Source organism: Ursus arctos, unplaced genomic scaffold (genome assembly GCF_023065955.2).
Source record: "Ursus arctos isolate Adak ecotype North America unplaced genomic scaffold, UrsArc2.0 scaffold_20, whole genome shotgun sequence".
NCBI lineage: Eukaryota > Metazoa > Chordata > Mammalia > Carnivora > Ursidae > Ursus > Ursus arctos.
The window spans coordinates 44,145,995-44,167,970 of record NW_026622875.1 but is presented as its reverse complement, the minus strand read 5'-3'; the positions used below and the strand labels follow the sequence as shown (position 1 = coordinate 44,167,970).

Below are 21,976 nucleotides of genomic sequence, written 5' to 3'. Positions count from 1 at the left end.
CTTGAAATAAATTCCATATATGTATTTCAAAAAGTTAAAAATAATTTTGGAGTGTGACATTAGAATCTAAGGACTTTCATATGTACCATGTAACATAAACTTAGCATCACGATGGCTTTTCAGTATTGATTAAAAATACTTGAGATACAAGGCTAAAGACATAAAAAGCTTTATAGGAAAATAAGAATCGATTTTTAATACACACCATTGTTATGCAGGACTGGTTCTAATGTGTATTGATTAAAAACTCTTTAAGAATAACTCTTTGATAAAAGGTCTCTCTTCTGTATAGAAGTTTTAAGATTATTGTTCAGAACTCAAGTTGATCATTAGGCTGATTCCCTCTGTGCTAAATGAGAATGGAACATAAGAACTAGGAAGATCGGTAGGAGAAGAAAGGGATAAAGAGAGAGGGAGTAATCAGAAGGGGGAATGAAGCATGAGAGACTATGGACTCTGAGAAACAAACTGAGGGCTTCAGAGGGGAGGGGGGTGGGGGAATGGGATAGGCTGGTGATGGGTAGTAAGGAGGGCACGTGGGAGTTATACGCAACTAATGAATCATCGAACTGTACATCAGAAACCGGGGATGTACTGTATGGTGACTAACATAATAAAAAATATTATTATAAAAAAATAAATAAAACTTGGCTACAGTCAAAAAAATAAATAAATGAGAATTGAAAAAAAACAAGAACACAACATTCTTTTTAACATGGTTAAGGATTAATCCTCTTTCTTGAAAAATGCTTTCAGGTTTCCCATCTTGTTCCTAGGTTATTTTGTGCAATGAAATTCTACCTACAAAAAGTGATGTAAAAAGGGACAAGCACCATGTGCATTTTTTTTTGAAATTATACATAAGCAGTGTGATGTCCACTGAGATCCTTGCATGTCCTCACTGCCAAATTCGGCAGGAAGGTAAAATTTCTCTTCTCTGCTGGTGATATGGTTCTGCCAGCTGAATGTGTTGAGTAATTACTGTAAGCTATAACGGCTTGATATTTGCTATATCTGAAACCAAATCACCAATTTATGCAGATATTATTTAAAATTCTCAGAGTCCATACCAAATGATCCTATTTTATTGGTTCAGTTTACTATCCCTGAGTACATTTTACACCGGACGCATCTTGGCAACAGATGAGCTCTAGCCCTGCTAACCATGGTGAACACTTCGGGAGCCATTGAGTGATGATGGCCAGTTAGTCTCACACCTATCACGAAGATTTCAGATGGAATTTGCCCCCAGACAGTCGCAAGGCACAGAATGACAGGCTCTCCATCGGGTACATGTTCGGGCTCTTCTGAAAGACATCCTTGAGTCTTCCGGCACAAACGGCAGGCAATCTTGCAGCCCCCTTCAATAAGGAGGTACGATAGCCTTTATCTGGATGACACTGTGGGTCAGATGGATCATTTTCATAAAACCTTGGCTGGGCCTAGGAAATTTAAAAGGCCAAACAAGCTTACTGCTAACCATTGGATTTACTAAGCGGCATTGTTAGATCAAGCTAGGTCCTGAGAAACGTATGGATCTGAAGAAGGTTAACTTAGCCGCTCCAGACATTTCATCACAAAATTGAAAGTTAACATTTGCTTGTTTGTTACTGAGAGTTAAGAAAAGAAATGATCACAAGAGAAAAAAATGTCTCTCTCTGAAGGTATACCTGCTATCTATGACATTAGGAATGGAAATTTTTTCCCCTAGGATACAGCAGCAAAAAAAAAAAAAAAAAAAAAAAAAAAAATACTCTCCGGACCATCTGATGCTTCCTTTTATCAGAGAATGAAAGATATAATACTTTTTTTTTTCTTTTAAACCATCTTGGCCTTGGCTTCTGAAACCTCAAGGCAAAATTTCACTATTCCATTGTGGTAAACTACCCATAGACAGTCTAAGCTTTTAATAAATTTATTTCCTCTGCTCTGTGACATTTGTTCCTTCTTCCTTAATTTAACTGTCTTTCTGAGTGTGCCTTTAGTTGTAAGGAATCTCAGCTTCTTTCTAAGAGTGGGCAAGGTACAAATCCTTATTACGCATTCTCCTAGGGCCTGAAGGGGGTGTATATCGCTTTTTTATTCATATGAATATCAATATTAAAAAAAGAGAATCACTGGTAGAAAATTAGGTCACACAGGAAATAGAAGAACTGAACTTGTTCAGATCTCAAACTGTGCAAGTTTCTAAATTTGTTCTTTTATTCGATCCATGAAAAGTGTTTTCCTACATCATCATAAAACAAGGGTTATTGCTTATCCTAACAAGTAGACCTGATTTTTCATATTTTAAACAAGGCAAAGAAGATAGAGAAGAGACAGGCAAGAATAACGTTCACTACTTTTGTCTGTACTGATCAACCACGGACAATAACATCAGAAAGATAGTACAAGCACTGCATTCTGGAGCTTCATAAGGGATGTTCAAGAGCTTGCCAACCCTTTTCAGACTTCCCAAAAAGTGAGTGAGAGCAGAGATGAGGAAACACATGTACCTGGTAAAAAACAGTTGCTTCAGCTTTTATAAGCAAATCGGCAACTAAAAAGCAATTAGAATTCTACATTATGCATGCAAAAGAAATTTTCTTAAGTTGTTTTTAACAATCTTATTGATTGTCAATGACAAGATTTAATGATCAAAAATACAAAGCCAAATTTGATCTCAGCCTCACTTCCCCTTAAATGTTGGGACTGCGTTCAATGAAGATGAACACTTTTGCCTTCCTCAGAAACCTTTGTCGGCATCCTTGTCTAGCAGCACCTCCGTGCTTGTAGTGTCTCAAGGTTTGCCAATGAAGAAACAGCCTATGAAGAATAGCTTATAGACAAACATTTATTTAGTACCTATTCTATGTAAGGGACAAAGTGAAAAGGGAGAGATATTGTGAATTATATGTGATACAATCTCAAATAATTGTTGGGAAGGAAGAATTAGTCCTATGCCCCAGGATAAGACATCTATTATCTATCTATCTATCTATCTATCTATCTATCTATCTATTGATCATCTTTCCATCTATCAACCCACCCATACATCTATTTATCTGCTTATGTGAATATAACCTGATCAACTTGTGGGGTTTTTGTATGATTAATAAATTATCTCCTAAAGTTATTCCCAAAGGGGAAATTTTCAAATTTCTTATTCTAAGATGATATCTTTGGAAAATGCCTTCCAAAGTGATTTCAGTGCAGAAAAAAAAAAAGTCACATAGACATATAAGAGAGTTCTGGTATTTTCTAAAGTGTCAGCTCTCTAACTTTATTGTTTGAATAGATTAACAGTGAAGCATTTGATAACAGTCAAGTGATGAGACACTAAGCATTCTTGGGGCTCTTGGAGGGTGGGGATCCCATTTCCAGCTGGGGTGCTCAGAGAACTGGGCTGAAGTCAACCCAGTGCAGCAATTGTAATGAGTATTTTATGACACCCAAGTGATGTTAAAAACCAAGAAATGAAATCACAACTATATGGTCAATTAATCTTTGGCAAAGCAAGAAAGAATATCCAGTGGAAAAAGACAGTCTCTTCAACAAATGGTGTTGGGAAAACTGGACAGCAACATGCAGAAGAATGAAGCTTGACCACTTTCTTACACCAAACACAAAAATAAATTCAAAATGGATTAAAGACCTAAATTTGAGATCTGAAACCATAAAAATCCTAGAAAAGAACATAGTAACTTCTTTCACAGTGGCCATGGCAACTTCTTTCTGATATGTTTCCTGAGGCAAGGGAAACAAAAGCAAAAATAAGCTATTGGGCCTTCATCAAAATAAAAAGTTTCTGCCCAGCGAGGGAAACAAACCACAAAACTAAAAGTCAGTCTACAGAAGGGGAGAAGATATTTGCAAATGATTTATCTGATAAAGGGTTAGTACCCAAAATATATAAAGAACTTATAAAACTCAACACCCCCAAGATGAATATTCCAATTAAAAATGGACAGAAGACATGAAAACACATTTCTCTGAAAAAGACATACAGATGGCCAACAGACACATGAAAAGATGCTCAACATCACTTATCATCAGAGAAATGCAAATCAAAGGATAGTAAGATATCACTTAACACCTGTCCGAATGGCTCAAATCAAAACCACAAGAAAGAACAAGTGTTGGTGAGGATGTGGAGAAAGAGGAACCCTCTTGCATTGCTGACGGGGATGCAAACTGGTGCAGCCACTTTGGAAAATACTATGGATGTTCCTTAAAAAGTTAAAAGGATCATCGAACTTTACATCAAAAACCAGGGATGTACTGTATGGTGACTAACAATTTAATTTAAAAAAATTTTAAAAAAAAGTTAAAAAGAGAACTACCCTATGATCCAGCAATGGCACTACTGCTATTTACCCAAAGAATACAAAAATACTAATTAATACTAATTCCTAAATACTATAGTATTTAGAAAATACTAAATACTTTAGTATTATTAAATACTAATACTAAATACTATAGTATATATATATTGTGTGTGTGTATATATATATATATATATATGTACATATACACAATGGAATATAGCTCAGCTGTAAAAAAGGAATGAACTCTTGTATTTGCAACAACATAGATGGAGCTAGAGAATATAACACTAAGCAAAATAAGTCAGAGAAAGAAATGCCATATGATTTCACTCATATGTGGAATTTAAGAATCAAAACAAACAAGCAAAGGGAAAAAAGAGAGAGAGAGGCCAACCCAGAAACAGACTCTTAACTCTAGAGAACAAACTGCTGGTTACCAGAGGGGAGGTGGGTGGGGGATGGGTGAAATAGGTGATGGGGATTCAGGGGTGCATTTGTTGTGATGAGCACAGGGTGATGTATGGAAGTGTTGAATCACCTGAAACTAATATTACACGGTATGTTGATTAGCTGGAACTTAAATAAAAACATTAAAAAAGGAAAAAAAAAAACATGCCCTGAATATTTCACTCAATTCTGAATGAAGAGCTTGTGAAGGGGCACGCTGGGTATTAGATGTGGGCAGTTCTCTAGAAGATGCCATGTTGAATGGGGGGGGGAGGGTGGGCAACAGCTCTAATTCATCATTAAGTGACACCTTCTATGGCAGACTATTGAAGGGCACACAGATGCCATGCTTGTGACAGGAGCAGCATTAGAGGCAGCGGGTAACCTATAACATACCTTGCCCTCTCAGTTGCTCACCAGACGTAACGCATTATATACAGACCAAAGACCTGGCTGAAAGCTAGTGTTTGCTTTGCTTTGAACACCCATCCTGCCTGACGTCCAACACTTGTCTGCCTGAAAAACTCCTTTATTCTCCAAAACCGAGTTTGGAAGTTACCTCCTCTAAGAAGCCTGTCCTTGTTCTCTACTCCCTGACACAATGAATAACTCCCTCCTTTTTACTATTTCTATACTTTGCACATACTTTCATTGCTACCCATAGCTGAATATATTTATATAAATATTTGTTTTCTGACAGGACTTTGATCAAGGGGGAGGCAAATTTTATTAAAACGGGGATGTAAAATGTAAATTGAAGCCCTACTTTTGGTAAATATTCCTCTTAAGCTGTAGAAGAAAAAAAAGTTTGAGGGCACTTTACTGGTATTTGTGCTAGTATTTTGAAAAATATTACTCTAAATTGTATAAGTTTTGACATTTGTTACCAAAGCTAAAGTAATTTTCCCAAAGTATACCTGAATAGATCATAGACATATATGATATATAGATTCCCACCCCCAACTCTGGCAAATTCTAATGGATTGTCTAACAAAATCCAAGCTCATCAACACTATTAACTATGATCCTAGATTATAAACATAGCACTGAGGTAGAAATAACTAGATTCTTAGGTCTCAGCTAAGGTTAACCTTTAAAGCAAAATAGTGTCCCAAAAAATTCTGAGAGGAAAGAAATAATTAATAATATCTTTTGATATTTAAAAATACTCTCAGTATTTAAACCCATTCATGACCTTTTTTTAAATGAATATCTACATATTTTACATAATTGCTAAGGTTTTAGGTATGAATGGACATTTTATTCCAATGTATTAAGAAAGAACAAATAGTTCCATAGACTATCTGGCCCTTTTTCTCAATCCTTCAGTGATTTCATAAGTAGTTTCTGTTGCCCTGGCAACATTTATAAAATAAATGATTTACCCTATCTCTATATAATTGTGTTGCCCTGGTAACTTGCTGTTATCTAGTCTGACATGGATTTTATTTTAGCTGTGTGCTTGCTTTCTCTAGAAATAATCCATAGAAAATAAGCCTTGACCAGATTAGATACTTAACATTGTGTTTCCATTTAATTATATTTAATATGCTAAATAGCTATTAAGGATGTAATGTTGTCAGTATTCTTAGAAAGGAACTGGCAAAGTCTGGTCTCCTGATGATGCAGTGATGAAGAAATTCTAAGTACTATCTAAGGACACATTGGGGTCATGCACGATTGAAACTTTTTCTCTTAGCAACTGTGTCAGTCTCACGTTCAGAAGGCTGTGCCTGCAGTTCTAAAAAAGTAATACATTATTCCACAAACCATTCTTTCCTTTTAAAAGCCTATAGTAAAATAATAGAAAAACCACATGCCAAAAGACAGGTCACAAGCACACATTTGGATTTCAAAAGATTCTGGATTCATCAGTTATTCTAGCCACTCCTGTGCATAGGAGGCAGGGATATTGGGTATCAGGCAATGTTCTCTCCAAGAAGCTTCCAGAAGCTCTACTTGAAAGATGACCATCACCTCAAAATTATTTCTATGGATAGAAAATGACTTTATGTACAGAGGCTTTGTATAATGACATTTTCATAATGCAAAAAAAAAAAAAAACTAAAAATTTTTTTCCATTCATGATTGATTCATCCATTACTTCACTGGAAATTATGACTTTTTAACATACCTCAGTGACATAATTTAGCCTTTCTCCAATGTAAACCTAACCTCTAGACAATAGCACTGGGGCCAACAAGCTAATAAAAAATGTGTAGTAGAATGTGCGAGACTGACAAATAGAAAGTTGTTCTTCAATAGACCACAGTTCACTTTTCCAATCAAATCTTTCCCTTAGTTCCTAATACAAACCCTTCACTTAATGCAGGCTATCTGCCTCTTGGCCCTTTGGAATAACTTGAAACTCACCCCCCCCCCAATATTTTTGTGTGTTATTTTCACCTGAAACGACCTCTTTTCCTTTAACCCTATAAACACCACACGTCCTTTAAATTCATGTTTATGTCTTTGTTCCTCCCTGTCCTTAACTGTCATTTTTTAGTGTTACATAATTGCTAACCTTAATACTTTTTCTGCTGCAGATTTTTTTAAAATTTAAATTCAATTAGCCAACATAGAGTAGATCACTGGTTTTGATATAAGGTTCAATGGTACATCAGTTGTGTATAACACCCAGAACCCTCTTACACTGTTCATGGGAATGCAAGCTGGTATAGCCACTCTGGAAAACAGTATGGAGGTTCCTCAAAAAGTTAAAAATAGAGCTACCCCAAGACTCTGCTGCAGATTTTTAATTACACCATCCTAAGTATATGAAACTTCTATCCACAATTAGATTGTATGCGTTAAGATGGATTATTTCTTCTCCTCCCTCATTTTCAAAAATACCTAAAAGAATATGCTGTGCATGTTTGATGCTTAAGAATATTTGTTACTATTTGTTGATTTTTTTTCTCATTGAATTCAAGGTTCTCAATCTCCTAAAACACAGAGTCAATGAATGGTACAGCTAGGGCCCTAAAGCAAAAGAAAAGCTTAACCAAGTGAGCATTCAGGGAAGTATTCCTCAAATTTCACCACAATGAGGGTCATATAAAAACTCTTGTATATTCTTAAACATTGCAAGTTATTGATCTGCAACATGTTAATGTCTGAAACATTGTTTTTACACCATTGGTGATTGATTATTTTAATTTGCACAATATTTAATTTAAGATATGTATGTCCTAAAAGATCAACAACTTGTCATGGAATAACTAACAATATCAATTTGATTAAGACCATGCCATTTCAAAATACAATTGTTTTGATCATTTAACAACTAAATTTTCAACTATGTAACAATCTGATAGAGCACTTCATGATTATTCATGATGTTCATAAGCCCTAAATGCATTATAGTTTTAGTCTCCTGAGAACATATCCGATAGGAGCAATAAATTATTTTTTAATTGGTTTGGTGGAATAAATGTGTCTCTTCCCAAAATACAAGATAGTTTCACATTTGACTTCTTTTAAATCTTTAAAAGTAGCCATATAGATTGATATTTAAAATTGTTCCAGAATTTAGAGAAATGGAATCCTTCCAAATTATTTTTATAAAGCCCTTATAATTTTGATACAAATCTAACAAAAATAGTACACCTAAAAGATAATAACACTTAATAATTTCATTAATAAAGGCTGATGCCCAAATAATAAATAAAACATTAACAAATATAATTGAGAAGTATGGTTCTAAGATGGCTTCATCGTGACCAAAAGGAGTTTATTGTAGAATGGTTTCACCTTAAGAAATATTTACCGAAATTAGTTAAATATAATTAATTACAAAAACATTAATAAAGTGACATTGATAAAATAATTTTAAAAACTCAATATTTTCTCAAAAGAACTATGATTAAATTCAATATTTACATTAAAAAACAAACACTACATAGTGGCATTCTCATTAAGATAAAGAATCAATCAAAGAATATACTGCAATACAATTGGGTAAGAAAAAGGATTGTGAAATATAAATAACTGAAATGAGGTGGAAAATGAAATTATTTTGATAGCCTGGGAAACCCAAGAATCATTGAAATTGTCTACTGGAAATAATAGAAAAATTCAGAAAAATAGCTGGCTATAAAATCACTTCATGTATGGGGCAGATGAACGGGATAAACAGCACCATGAAGACTCAACCAGACACTTCTTAAAGTTGGGACACTCTGCAAAGCAGCTAACCAGAAACACAAGAGAAAAAAAAAAAAAAACCTGCTAGATTAAGAGAGACTTAAAGGACACAATAACCAGATAAAATGTGTGATCACTAATTGTTTCCTTATTTGGGTAATCCAGCTTTATAAAAGGCATTTTTGGATTGTTGAGAAAATTTAATTAGGGAAGATAAAAAATTCATTGACATGGGCAAATGGAGATTATTAGTTGAAAATTGTACTTTAAGAATAGCATGTATTAAGTGAATGCTAACACATACATAAGTGTGTGTGTGTGTGTGTGTATAGACTAGATAAGTAAGGAGATACAAATATTGATACAGACAGAGGTCTGGAAAGATATATCATTAAATATTAATTGGAACAATCTCTGGGTAAGAGAAAATTGGTGTTTTGATATTCTATAAAATAGAATATTTCATTCATTCATATGTTCTAAATTTCAACAATGCTTTTGAATAACTAAAAGATGTTTTTAATTTCAATTTGTAACATTAGTGTGCAAAAATGGATTATTTTTCTATACACCAAAGTGACCAATGAGAAAATATTATTTAAAATTTTCATAAGTATAGTAACAAAAATATTAAAATGCCAAATAAAACATTTGAGAAAGGTAAAGGACATATATGGAGGAAAATTTACTACTCTATTAAGGGACTCAAAAGACATAAAATAATTCTTGATTAAATAATATGTTACTAGGGATGCCTAGGTGGCTCAGTCGGTTAAGTGTCTGCCTTGGGCTCAGGGATGATCCTTGAGTACTGAGATTATGATCCCAGGGTCCTGGGATGGATTCCTGCCTCAGGGTCCTTGCTCAGTGGGGAGCCTGCTTCTCCCTCTGCTTGCTGCTCCCCCTGCTTGTGCTCCCTCCCTCTCTCTCTCTAACAAATAAATAATCTTCAAAAAAATTAAAAAAGTAAACAATATGTTACTAAACAAAAATGAGTCACAGAAGAAACTGAAGGAGAAATACAAAAATCTTGAGACTAATGAAAATGGAAATATAGCATGCCAAAATTTATGAGATTGAAACAAAAGTAATTCCAAGAGGGAAGTCAGAGATAAATGCCTACACTAACAAAAAAAAAAAAAAAAAAAAAAAAAAAAAAAAGAGCTCAAATAAAGAACCTAAACTTGCACCTTAAGGAAGCAGAAAAAAACAAACAAAGCCCAAAGTTTGTAGAAGGAAAAAAATAATAAGAAAATCAGAGAAGAAATTAATGAAATAGAGACTAAAAAGGCAACAGAAAAGATCAATGAAACTAAGAGCTGGTTTTATGAAAAGATAAGCAAAATAGACAAACCTTTAGCTAGACTTATCAAGAAAAAAAGGGAGAGAACTCAAACAAAATTAGAAATGAAAGGGAAAGACATTACAATTGATACCACATAAATACAAAAGATCATAAGACACTACTACGATCAATTGCACGCTAAAAAAATTGGAAAACCTAAAAGAAATGATAAATTCCTAGAAATATTCAACCTATGAAGATTGATTTATGAAGAAATAGAAAATCTGAATGACCAGTTACTAGTAAGGATTGAATCAGTAATCAAAATCCTCCCAACAAACAAAAGTCCAGGACCATATGACTTCACTGGTGAATTCTACCACACATTTAAAGAAGATTTAATACCAGGCTTTCCCAAACTTTTCCAAAAAAGAGATGAAGGAGTACTTCCAAACTCACTTTACAAGGCCGGCATTACCCTGATGCCACAGCAGACAAGGACACCACAAGAAAAGAAAGTATAGACCATATGCCTCATGAACACAGATTAAAAAATTCTTAACCAAGTATTAGCCAAATCCAACAATATATTAAAGGGATCATACACCATGATCAAATCAAGTGGGATTTATTTCAGGGATGCAAACACAAAGATGGTTCAACATTTGCAAATTAATTGATGTGATACATCACATTAACAAAATAAGGAGCAAAATCAGATGATCATCTCGACAAATGCAGAAAAAGTATTTGATAAAATTTAACATCGACTCATGATAAAAACTCTCAACAAACTAGGTATAGAGGAAATGCACCTCAACATAATAAAGGCCATATATAAGAAAGCCATAGCTAACATGATACTTACCAGTGAAAAGCTAAAAGCTAAAAGCCTTCCTGATCTACTAACATCAGGAATTAGAAAAGAATGCTCACTCTCATCACTTTGATTCAACATATACTGAAATTTCTAGCTAGAGCAATTAGGCAAGAAAAAGAAATAGAAGTCATCCAAATTGGAAAGGAAGATGTAAAACTATTTGCTGATGGCTTGATAGTTTATATATAAAACTCTAAAGACTCTACCAAAAACTGTTAGGACTAATAAATTCAGTAAAGTTGCAGTATACAAAAGCAATATGCAAAAATCAGTTGCATTTCTATACATTAACAACAAACTATCAGAAAGAGAAATTGAGAAAACAATTCCATTTACAACTTCATCAAAAATAATTTCATCTAGGAATAAATTTAAACAGAGATAAAATAAATTAAAGAAGACACAAATAAATGGCATGATATTTCATGATCATGATTTGGGAGAATTAATATTGTTAAAATGCCCGTACTACTAAAAGCAATCTACAGATTCAATGCAATCCCTATCAAAATTCCAACAGCATTTTTTTTTTATAGTAATAGAGGGAATAATCCTAAAATTTGTACAGAACCACAAAGGATCCTAAATAGCCAAAGCAATCTTGACCAAAAAGGATAAAGCTGTAGACATATACGTCCTTATTTCAAACTATATTTCAAAGCTATAGTAATTAAGACAGCATGGGATTGGCATAAAAAGAGACACACAGACCAATAGAACAGAATAGAGAACCCAGAAATAAACCCATCATTATATGGTCAATTAATTTACAACAAAGTTGCCAAGAATATACAATGGGGAATAGTCTTCAGTAAATAATGTTGCAAAAACTAGACAGCCACATGCAAAAAAAAAAAAAAAAAAAAAGAAAGAAAGAAAGAAAGAAAGAAAGAAAGAAAGAAAGAAAGAAAGAAAAAGAAAGGAGGAAAGAAAGAAAGAAACTGCATCCCTATCTTACACCATACACAAAAATCAACCCAAATTGGATTAAGACTTAAACAGAAGACCTGAAACTGTAAAACTCTTAGAAGAAAACATAAGGGGTCAGCTCCCTGACCTTGGTCTTGGAAATGACTTTTTGGATTTGACACCAAAATAGAGGCACAAAAGCAAAAATAAACAAGTAGGATTCCATCAAACTAAAAAGCTTCTGTACAAAAAAGGAAACAATCAACAAAATGAAAAGGCAACTTATAGAATGGGGCAAATATTTACAAATCGTATATCTGATAAGAGATTAATATCCAAAAAATATAAAATAAACTCATACAACTCAATAATAAAAAAACCAAACAATCTGATTTTTAAAATGGGCAGAACAACTGAATGGACTTTTTCCAAGGAAGAATACAAATGCCCAGCAGGCACATGAAAAGGTGCTTGACATCTCTAACCATCAGCAAAATGCAAATCAAAACCACAGTAAGATATCACCTCATTCCTATCAGAATGACTATTATGAAAAAGACAAGAGATCACAAGTGTTAGCGAGAATGTAGAGAAGAAACCCTGGTGCCCTGTTGATGGGAAAGTACATTGATGGAAAACAGTATGAAGTTTCCTCAAAAAATAAAAAAAAAAAGTAGAACTGGATATGATCCAGGAATCCCACTTCTGGGTACATATTCAAAAAAATGAAAGCAGGATCCCAAAGAGATAGCTGCACTCCCATGTTCATTGCAGGATTGCACATCACAATAGCCAAGATATGGAAACAATCCAAGTGTCTGTCTATGGATGAATGGGTAAAGATGTTGTATATACATACAAAGGAATATTATTCATCCATAAGAAGGAAGGAAATCCTGCCATTTGTGACAACATGGATGGACCTTGAGGGTATTATACTAAGTGATATAAGCCTGGCAGAGAAAGACAGATATTGCACGGTATCACATATATGTGAAATCTAAAATGAATAAATACATGAGTCAGTCAATCAATCAATCAATCAATCCAAACTCAGAAACATAGAATAGAAAAGTAATGTTTGCCAAGGTTTTGGCGGAGTGGGGGGGGGGGGGAGTGGAATTGGGAGAGGTTGGTAAAAGAGTACAAACTTTCAGCTCTAAGATGAGTAAGGTCTAAGGATCTAAGTAAATCATGATGACATATAGTTAATAACACTGTATGATATAATTGAAATTTGCTAAGAGAATGAACTAAAATGTTCTCTCTCTAACATACACACACAAAGGTAAATTAAATATGTGAGATCATGGATATGTTAATTACCTAGATGGTGGGAGTCCTTCCATAATGTCTGTATGTATCAAATTACAACAACACTCACTTCAAGTATTTCAAAATTTTATTTGTCAATTATACCTCAATAAAGCTAGGGGAGAAAGTAAAAAATCTTGAGTAAATGGAAAGACTTATTCTTTTTCTTAGATAGAAAAATTCATTATACATATGTCATATTTTTATATTTCCCATTAGTTAATATATAAATTCAAAATGATCTCGATCAAAATTTTAGTGGACATTTTTAACTTGACAAACTGCTGCTAAAGTTAATTTGGAAATATAAAATAGCTAGAAAAATTCTTGACAAACAACAACAAAAAATAATGTTGCGGACTAAGTCCTGTCATATATATGGTATTACAAAGTGATAATTAAAATACTAGAGTAATGGTCAAAATGTAGATCAACAGAACAGAATTGATTCCAGAAAGATATCAAAGATATAAAGGGAGTTATTGTATGATTAAAAATTGGAATAAAATTTTATATCAGTGGAGAAAATATAGATGATTTATATGGCAGAAGTTGTTACAACAATTGATTACCCATTGAGGAAAAAAGTTGGACCATAATCTCATACTATATTGCAAAATAAACTCCAAAAGTAACAAAACTTGAAAATAAAACTTACTATAAACACAATAATAAAACATATGGTGATACAATGTTTTATGTCAATTATATCTCAATTAAAAAAAGTTATTAAACTCGAAAAACCAAAAGTAACAACAAAAAACACTAAACGAATAAGCAAAGACATCGGGTGTTTTATTATTTATTCCAGATGCTCTAAAGCAGGGGCTGGCAAAACACAGCCTAGAAACCAATGTGGGCCTCACCTGCTTCTGGAAATAAAGTTTCTCGAAACTCAGCCATGCCAGTTCATTTCTGTATTGTCTATGGCTGCTCTCACACTACAACCACAGCACGGCCTAGGTGTGAAAGAGACCATACAGCTCACAAAACTGACAATACTTATGTCTGGGTCTTTAAAGAAAAAGTTCACTGACCCTTGCTCTAAAGGGGAAGAACTGCTAAATACGAAACACATAATACTAAATACTAAAGTTCCGCATGATGAACACCAAAACATTAAAGTAAAAGTAAGCAGAAAATATCTAAACTGTCTATGACCATGCTAACTAATTGCAATAGCATCTTTTAAAAATAGAAGAGCAATACCCCAAAAGAGAAATGAGCAAAGCACATGAACTTGGAGCTCCAAGGGGAAAAAAATAGTCAATAAACATGAAAAGCAACTCAACTCCTCTAGGACCCAGAGAAATAATAGTAAAACATCAGCAAGGTACTATTCACTATTTATCACATTAACAAAATATTTGAAACTTGAGAATGCCCAGGGTTAATTGAGGCCATGGAGAAGCAGACACTCTCCCTTGAAGTGCAATTTGACCATAATGTATATCAAATCTTAAAACACACATGCTTTTTGGACCAGCAGTTTATTCTACAGATATTTTCTCCTAAGTGCTCAGTATTACAGGCTTGAGTTTATGAGGAAGTGCTAGAAGCAACGTAAAGAACTGTGACCAGGAAAGTGTTTAAATGCCTTTTGGTGCCTTTATATAATGGCATATTATGAAGTGTTAAAAATTGACATCTATCTATGTGTGACTCATGCAATGACATCGAGTATATTCTATCATTGGGAAAAAGTAAAGCAACTTGCAACACAATTTTTGTAGAGTGATCTTGTATAGATGTTAAAAACACATATTTTTTACACATTTACACACAAGTACATTCGGACTTTTGTATGCATAAAAAATTCACTGGATGGTGGCATAAACATTTATTTCCTAGGTTTATTTCTGGAGAGCAGAATTGGTCAGTGAAGGGGTCCTAAGTGAAAGGACTTTATGCTCTAGGCATGTATGAATTATGAGTCTTGAGTTTCATGGTTTAATGGGTTCTTTTAGATTATTATTGAAAACTTATTGCAGAATTTTGAAGTTACATTTAACAATGGAAAGCCAGTACTACTTTTTTTTTTTATAGTAGTTAAGGTCTAAGAGACTTTCTGTGGAAATGGTTTTGTTCATATTCACTCTACCCCAGCAGTATATTTAAAAGGAGGTGATGATCTAAAGATGTTTTTCCTAAGGTTATTCTCACTCATTTGAATTCTCTTCCAGTAGAAATAGTATAAATGGGTTAGAGTCACTGTCGTTTTGTTTTGGCTATGCACTTAAAAAAAGATTTGGCTTATAGATACATATTTACCAAGTTAACTGCTTTGACTGCCAAAGCATTTTGACTTTATTACTTTGGTAATGAAACTATGAGATTCAGGATTTTTGCTCAGCTCAAGTGTTGGAGTAAAAGGATAATATCTGAAAACCTTGCTTTCTGAACAGAATTCAAATGATTGCAATATTCTTTCCACATTAGGTGATGTGCTTTTACAGAAAACACACCTACAAATTTGTGGGATACAACCTCCAAAACTAAGCCTTTAGGCCTTGCTTGTTTGCTGATAAGGAATGACCAAATCAAATGTTCTGGAGCTTTCTTGAACAGCCTTGTTGTAGAGGGGGAGTTTATATTTACTCTTTAGCTATAAAGTTAAGGTTTATTAATCATAAAAGTCGTAATTTAGCCATGCACGGCAACAGACCGTCCAATGATACAATAGGGCATCTTGCATTTCTTACACTACTGTAATTAGATCCCCAATTTGTAATTAAGTAAAAATGAAAGCTGACCTTTCTCCTTGAGATAATATAATGCTAACCATATGAAGAGCAGAAGATTTATGATTCAAATGAGGCTAAATACAATTTAAGGGAATAGGACTATGCTTCTTCTCGGGAACCATCATCTTTTCGCCTTGTCAGCACAGATTTAACAAAATATCCAATGTATTGCAACACGGGAATTTCAATTGTGCATTCATATAAGATTCCAATGTAACACGATGCTATGCAGACTAGATATTTGGTGCAATCCATCATCTGTTAAAATTCTGTCAGTGTGATGGGGAATTTCAAAGTACAGTACAGAGGTCTGCACGGAGAAGCTGCAATGAATAACCGATTGCACTGACAAAGTCAGCATTTTTACTTCCTCACAGCAAAAAGTGAGCTCCTAAAGTCGTCTAACAGTGCTCGCTCCTCCGTGTCTGTTCAGGGGAACAATGACAAAGTGTGAACAGAAATGCTCTTGCCGTCCTAAGTGGGGTTTGACAACTTTCCAGGGGACCCGATAAGGTCCCAGAGTCCACTAACTGACAGAGAACTGTTTTCTTGCACGGACACCAGGATGATCATTACAGCGCAGTCAAGGACATTTTATCCCCTCTCCCTTAAGAGTGAAAGGCCTCAGGGTGCCTGGGTGGCTCGGTCAGTTAAGCATGGGACTCTTGATTTCGGCTCGGGTCAGGATCTCAGAGTCCTGAGACGGAGTGTCATGTGGGGCTTAGCACTGGGTGTGGCGCCTGCTTAAGATTCTCTCTTTTCCTCTCCCTCTGCCCCTCCCTACCCTCTCTCCCTCTTGTTCTCTTGTCTCTTGCCTACTCCTTTTCCTTCTTCCCATCATTTCAATTCTCTCTTGCTAATCATTACCCGTCTCCTCCCCCCGCCCCCATTTTAACCCTTCATCTACCTTGGTAAAGACCAACGGCACAGTGTTCTACTTTAAGACTTTCCTGAAGTCTCTTTGGATACAGGCCTGGTTGAAATCTTGGAGTCCTTTGAGTCAAGCCTGAAAGAGAACCCTAAGGGCTCTGGCTCCAATGTAGGAGTCAGTGTGCGTCCACAGTGATGGGGGAGAAATATGTTTACACTTCGAGCTTATACGTGAGATTTTCTCAAAAATGCGGGAGAGAAAACATGAGCGAGGAGAACAGTTGTAAGCAGATCAGAATTTCGGGCAATGTATTTGAGATATGTAGATAACGACACCTTGAATTTATTTGTAAAGCAGGTTCCAGTTACTGACAATAAAGGAGGTACCCAGAAGACCTTTTTTGCTTGGCTTAGGTATTGAATGGTAGAGTAAGTAAATGAAAAAAGTACCGATCTAAGCAATTTGTCTTATTTATAGCCATATGGCTATCTCCAAAAACTCATTAGCAAAGTAAGTTAAATAAATAGTATGAATGTGGTAGAAATAGGTGATTATTGCTTATTCTCAACTTTCTTCTATACCAACTCTCATTTTATATAATTGGGCTAATCTCAAGTATAATGTTCAGTGTATTCATATAACTAAATAATAATAATAGTAATTTGCTGAGTGTTTGTTATTTGCCAGGCTCAATTTTAGGAGCTTTAATACCTTATTTCCTTTAATGAACAAAGTGCATAATTATTTAGGCATTAGTATGTTTATAATACAGATGAGGAAACTGTGACTCAGAAAGCTTAATTGCCCAGAGTTCCATAAAAGAGAAAGGTTTCCTATCTCAAAGAGCTTAACCAACAACTCACGCTATTAGTCATCACATCATTCATTCATTCATTCTTCTTAGATCCAGGTATTTGTTTTATCTGCCTGAGATTGCTTAAGTATTTTTGTATTTTAGTATCATCCAGTGATTAATTTAACCCCTAGTTTGATGATGAAATTAAGACTGGTTGGGTAAGGTTATTTATGCAATATAGACAACTAGCAAGACTGTTACAGGGAAAAGATTGATGGCACAAACTCTGTTTCTATGACACTGTTTAGCCAATTATTCCATGTTAAAGACAACAAAGTGGTGGGTGGCCCAGGCACTCCTTCTTCCAGGAATCTGCCCCAGCCACAAATATTGTGTTTTAAACCAAGTAACCTAAACTCAAACATGATGCACTGTCTAGTCACGGGAAGTGATAAGGTACCAGTGAGCAGTAGCCATAGCAAGGAGTATCCAAAGGGATAAATTCACACACACACACACACACACACACACACACACACACACACACACACAGCTATTGCTGGAGGAAGATGTATGAGAAATAATACATCCAAAAATGGGGCTGAAGCCATGCTGGGATGGAGGAGGAGAGGAAGAAAAATTTTGCTAATGTCCTGAGTGACAGTTGAAATAAAGATGCAAACATCTTCCTTTCTGCTCACAGTTCTAGAAGTACTGGTAGAATCTTACATATTTTGACATCTGGAAAAATATTTGGATTTTGCCAGATGTGCATTCCCTTTGGCCACAATGAGATGGTCCATCACCTCAGTGTGAGGACTAAGCTAGCATTAGTGCCCTGTAGATGAAGATATTATTTTTTATAAGGTAGTTGTTTCCTTCTAGAAAGTATCTACTTTAGAACTTGGCCGAACTTCTCTTTCCCTGTGTTGGCTCAGCCTGTGCTATATATTAGTTTGGCAGTGTCTATTGTATTTTATCTCATGACTTAGATATGAAAGTGTAGCCTGGATTCATTGTATGTTCGTATGATTTACAGAACATAGACCAGATGAACCCAGGAGTCCATCTGACTTTACAACCCAGGAAGCCCCCAAGGTGTATAAAAAAGTGCAAATAGAGGAATTTGAAAAACACAGTCTAAAGTTCTGCTGTGCTAAGCTATATATATTTTATTCTTTAAATAAAAAACAAACTATCAAAATGTTAACAGCAATGTGGAATGTTCCTTATTTTTTTTTAAAAATGGACAAAGCTCAAATATGAAAACCAGGTGCTATGATCCTTTGACCCCAAGAAATGGATGCCTCTGAATTTAGTTTCCTGGTCTTTAATGTGTGCTAACTTATTGATGTTTAGCTTTTAAATGGGTTAAAATGTAGCACTGCTTTTTCTTTATACAACTAATATGTTCTATAGTAAGAAGGATAATGTCAGTAATAATGTATAGCATTTCATACTTTAAAAACTATTTTCACATATGCTCTCATTTGTTCCTTCCAATGGTTCCATTAATACAGTGACAGAAGAGGGGAAAAAAGGCCCAGATGTGAGCATGCCCAGGAGAGTATACCACAGACCTTGTCACATGACTTTCTGTCTAGCGCTCCACCCCCTAATTCCCATTCTCATGAATATATTGCTACTGAAATCACTGTATCTTATACTTCTACAGAGCTAGAAAACCTGAAAGACCTAGACAAAGATAAATGGAATCATTAGCCTTCAGTCTAGATTCTAATGAAATATGTAATATTTTCCCTTGGAATTTATATAATATTGTGCCACAAAATGGGAAATATAGCAAGTAGAAAATAGAGTTTGAATATTTTTAGAAGAGATTTTTCTACTAAAGAAAAAGAGAATGGCCCTAGTTAGTTAACCTAAAAAAAGGTATCTAGCAATCTTGCTTTCTATCTCTATATATCTTCATCAATTAGTATACTATTGTGTTCATGTTTCAAATATATTGCTTTGAGTCAATGCTTGGGCATGATACTAAAAATGGCCCCCAAAGCACATCACACTGCATCCAAAGAGAACAGAGCATAACAGGAGAAGTAAAACAGAAAGGTTTTCCCCTATAAATGGATTTAATTGTCCAGAGTTCAGAATTCCTGCATGAAGTAGAAATTTCCCATTCATAACAAATGGTAGACATCACTTTAGGAGGTTGACTGCTATTTCCTCTAAGTTTGTTCTCTCTCTGTCTCATCCCTCTCTCTTTCTTTCACTTCTCTCTCTTTCTCTCTTTCTAACTCTACCATCTATCTATTGTACATGCTTTTGTAGAATTTCAGGAACAGCTTTTCATCTGGAAAATATGGCTGCCTGAAAGAGGTATGGAATATAACAAAAGCTTTACCCCAAAGCTTCTATGCATTACAAAAGCTTGCACTTGGATAATAGAAATATTTAGCCTCAGGTGACTGAGAACACTTACTGTTGGTTGCATAACGTATGGCGGATGAGGCATCCATGAAGTACTCTGGACCTATGCATCAAACAGCATTTATTAGCACAAAGCAATCACAGAGAGAACTTGGTTCTTGCGTTCAGTGGAGTCACACTAGGTCATAACGAAAGTGGAGTCCATCTGACTTTACAACTAATTAGTGCTCAGAACTAAGGATAGAAAGGAAATTCTTGGACCTGATTAATTTGGTCCCCGAAACATGGTAAAATGTAAAGCAAATTCCTACTTCACTGGGGCTGGCTGCAGTGCCCACATGGACCAGGCTGGGCCTCGGAGCATAATTTGAGGTTGGTGTCGGAGGCTAAAGTCTTAGGAAGCCTCAGGGACCTCCTCCTTAGAGGTCAACTTCCAGGGGTAGAAGTAAGTAACGAAGAGTTGACAGCTAAGACTTCTTGTTTTTCTGTCATTGGTTCTAATTTCAAATTCTCAAGTGATCCCATCTTGGAAATAAGTCCAAGTGGTAAAAGTTGGGGGAAGAATTAAAGAGATAAATCAGAAATTTGGGGGAATGATTTGGGTTAAACCCAAGTTAAGGAAGTTTGTGATTTTTTTTCTTTCATGGTAATTGGTATGGCAAATAAAAATGAGAATTTAAGCCAACCAACTGTTCAGAAATGTGCCTTGTCAGCCAAATGAGAAAGTCAGCCTGTAAGGGCTGATTGTCACATAGAAAACCCTGAATACTTTGTTTTCAATATGCTCACACTAACAAAATCGCCAATGCACTTTAGGTTAAAAAAAAAAAAAAGTGGTGTAAGGCGAGAATCAACAACAGAGGAAATTGCTCTGATTCCTTTTTTGAGAAAAAGGAGCTAGGGTTAAGTTCCACTTATGAGCCCTCCCAAGTGAAATCACTTTTTCTGTGGATATTTTGTTCATGTCACCAAAGTGCTCTACACTGGGGCTCATTGGGTGGTCTTGGCTGAAACACAGGCCACGATTTTTTTTTTAAATGGGTAAAAAAAAAAAGAAAAAAAAACACAAAAAAACCAAAAACACACATTACAACCAGGCAGGCCTGCAGGAAGAACAAAAACAGAACAGCACCTGCACGTAGCCTCATGGGTCCCAAGAAAAGGCAATTAAGAAATCATCCATTCTGAGACCCTCAAATGCAATTCACATGAAAGTCTATTCCGTTCACCCACCGACATGTATCAAGAATCTAAGTGCAGAAAAAGAATGAAAATGATCTGCTTCAGGGGGAATCAGTTAAGGAAAAATGTATATAGTCTCAAGTTTGATGCTCTGACAGCTGGGACATCCTGAAATGAAGTATGTAATGGTTGAATAAGGTGAAACTTCACTGAATTAGTAGCAGTCAGCGACATTACAGTTTTACCCATCCACCCCCACCATCTGCAAAATACAGAGAAACACAGGCATGCACGCACGTACACTCTCTCTCGCTCTCTCTCCAAAGTTTTGAAAAGTGACACTAGGCACCCTCTATATGCAGCGTCCACAGGCACTGTCTAAGTAGAGTTAGAAGAATTGTCTGAAGAACAATATGAGGTAAAGAGAAGCAGGGAGCAATAGCACATTCGATAACTCAAAGGAATAAGACAAGGAGTATTTTTGGAGGGAGAAGTAGGACTATGTTAATCCACCTGTGTGCTTAGAATTAACTGGCTACAACATCTGCTTTAGGACACACGTTAAATCTTGGCTTTTTTTATGTGGAACCCGTGAGGTCTCTTTTGACCTCTTCGGGACTGAGAATGAAGGAAGAGCAGGAAGTAGGAATAACGTTTTACCACTTTAAGAGTCCTCCCTATTTCTTGGGCAAAATGATTTAGCA

At 35.2% G+C, this 21,976-nt stretch overlaps 1 protein-coding gene across 1 annotated transcript in view; it reads right to left on the bottom strand.

The window, feature by feature from the left end:
- The window catches only part of RBMS3 (RNA binding motif single stranded interacting protein 3), a 632,551-nt gene that overhangs the window by 47,714 nt on the left and 562,861 nt on the right, over positions 1-21,976 (bottom strand). The window contains exon 11 of the mRNA XM_057315983.1: positions 20,143-20,193. Coding sequence (XP_057171966.1) covers positions 20,143-20,193 — 51 coding nt within the window. The remainder of the gene's footprint in view (positions 1-20,142; positions 20,194-21,976) is intronic.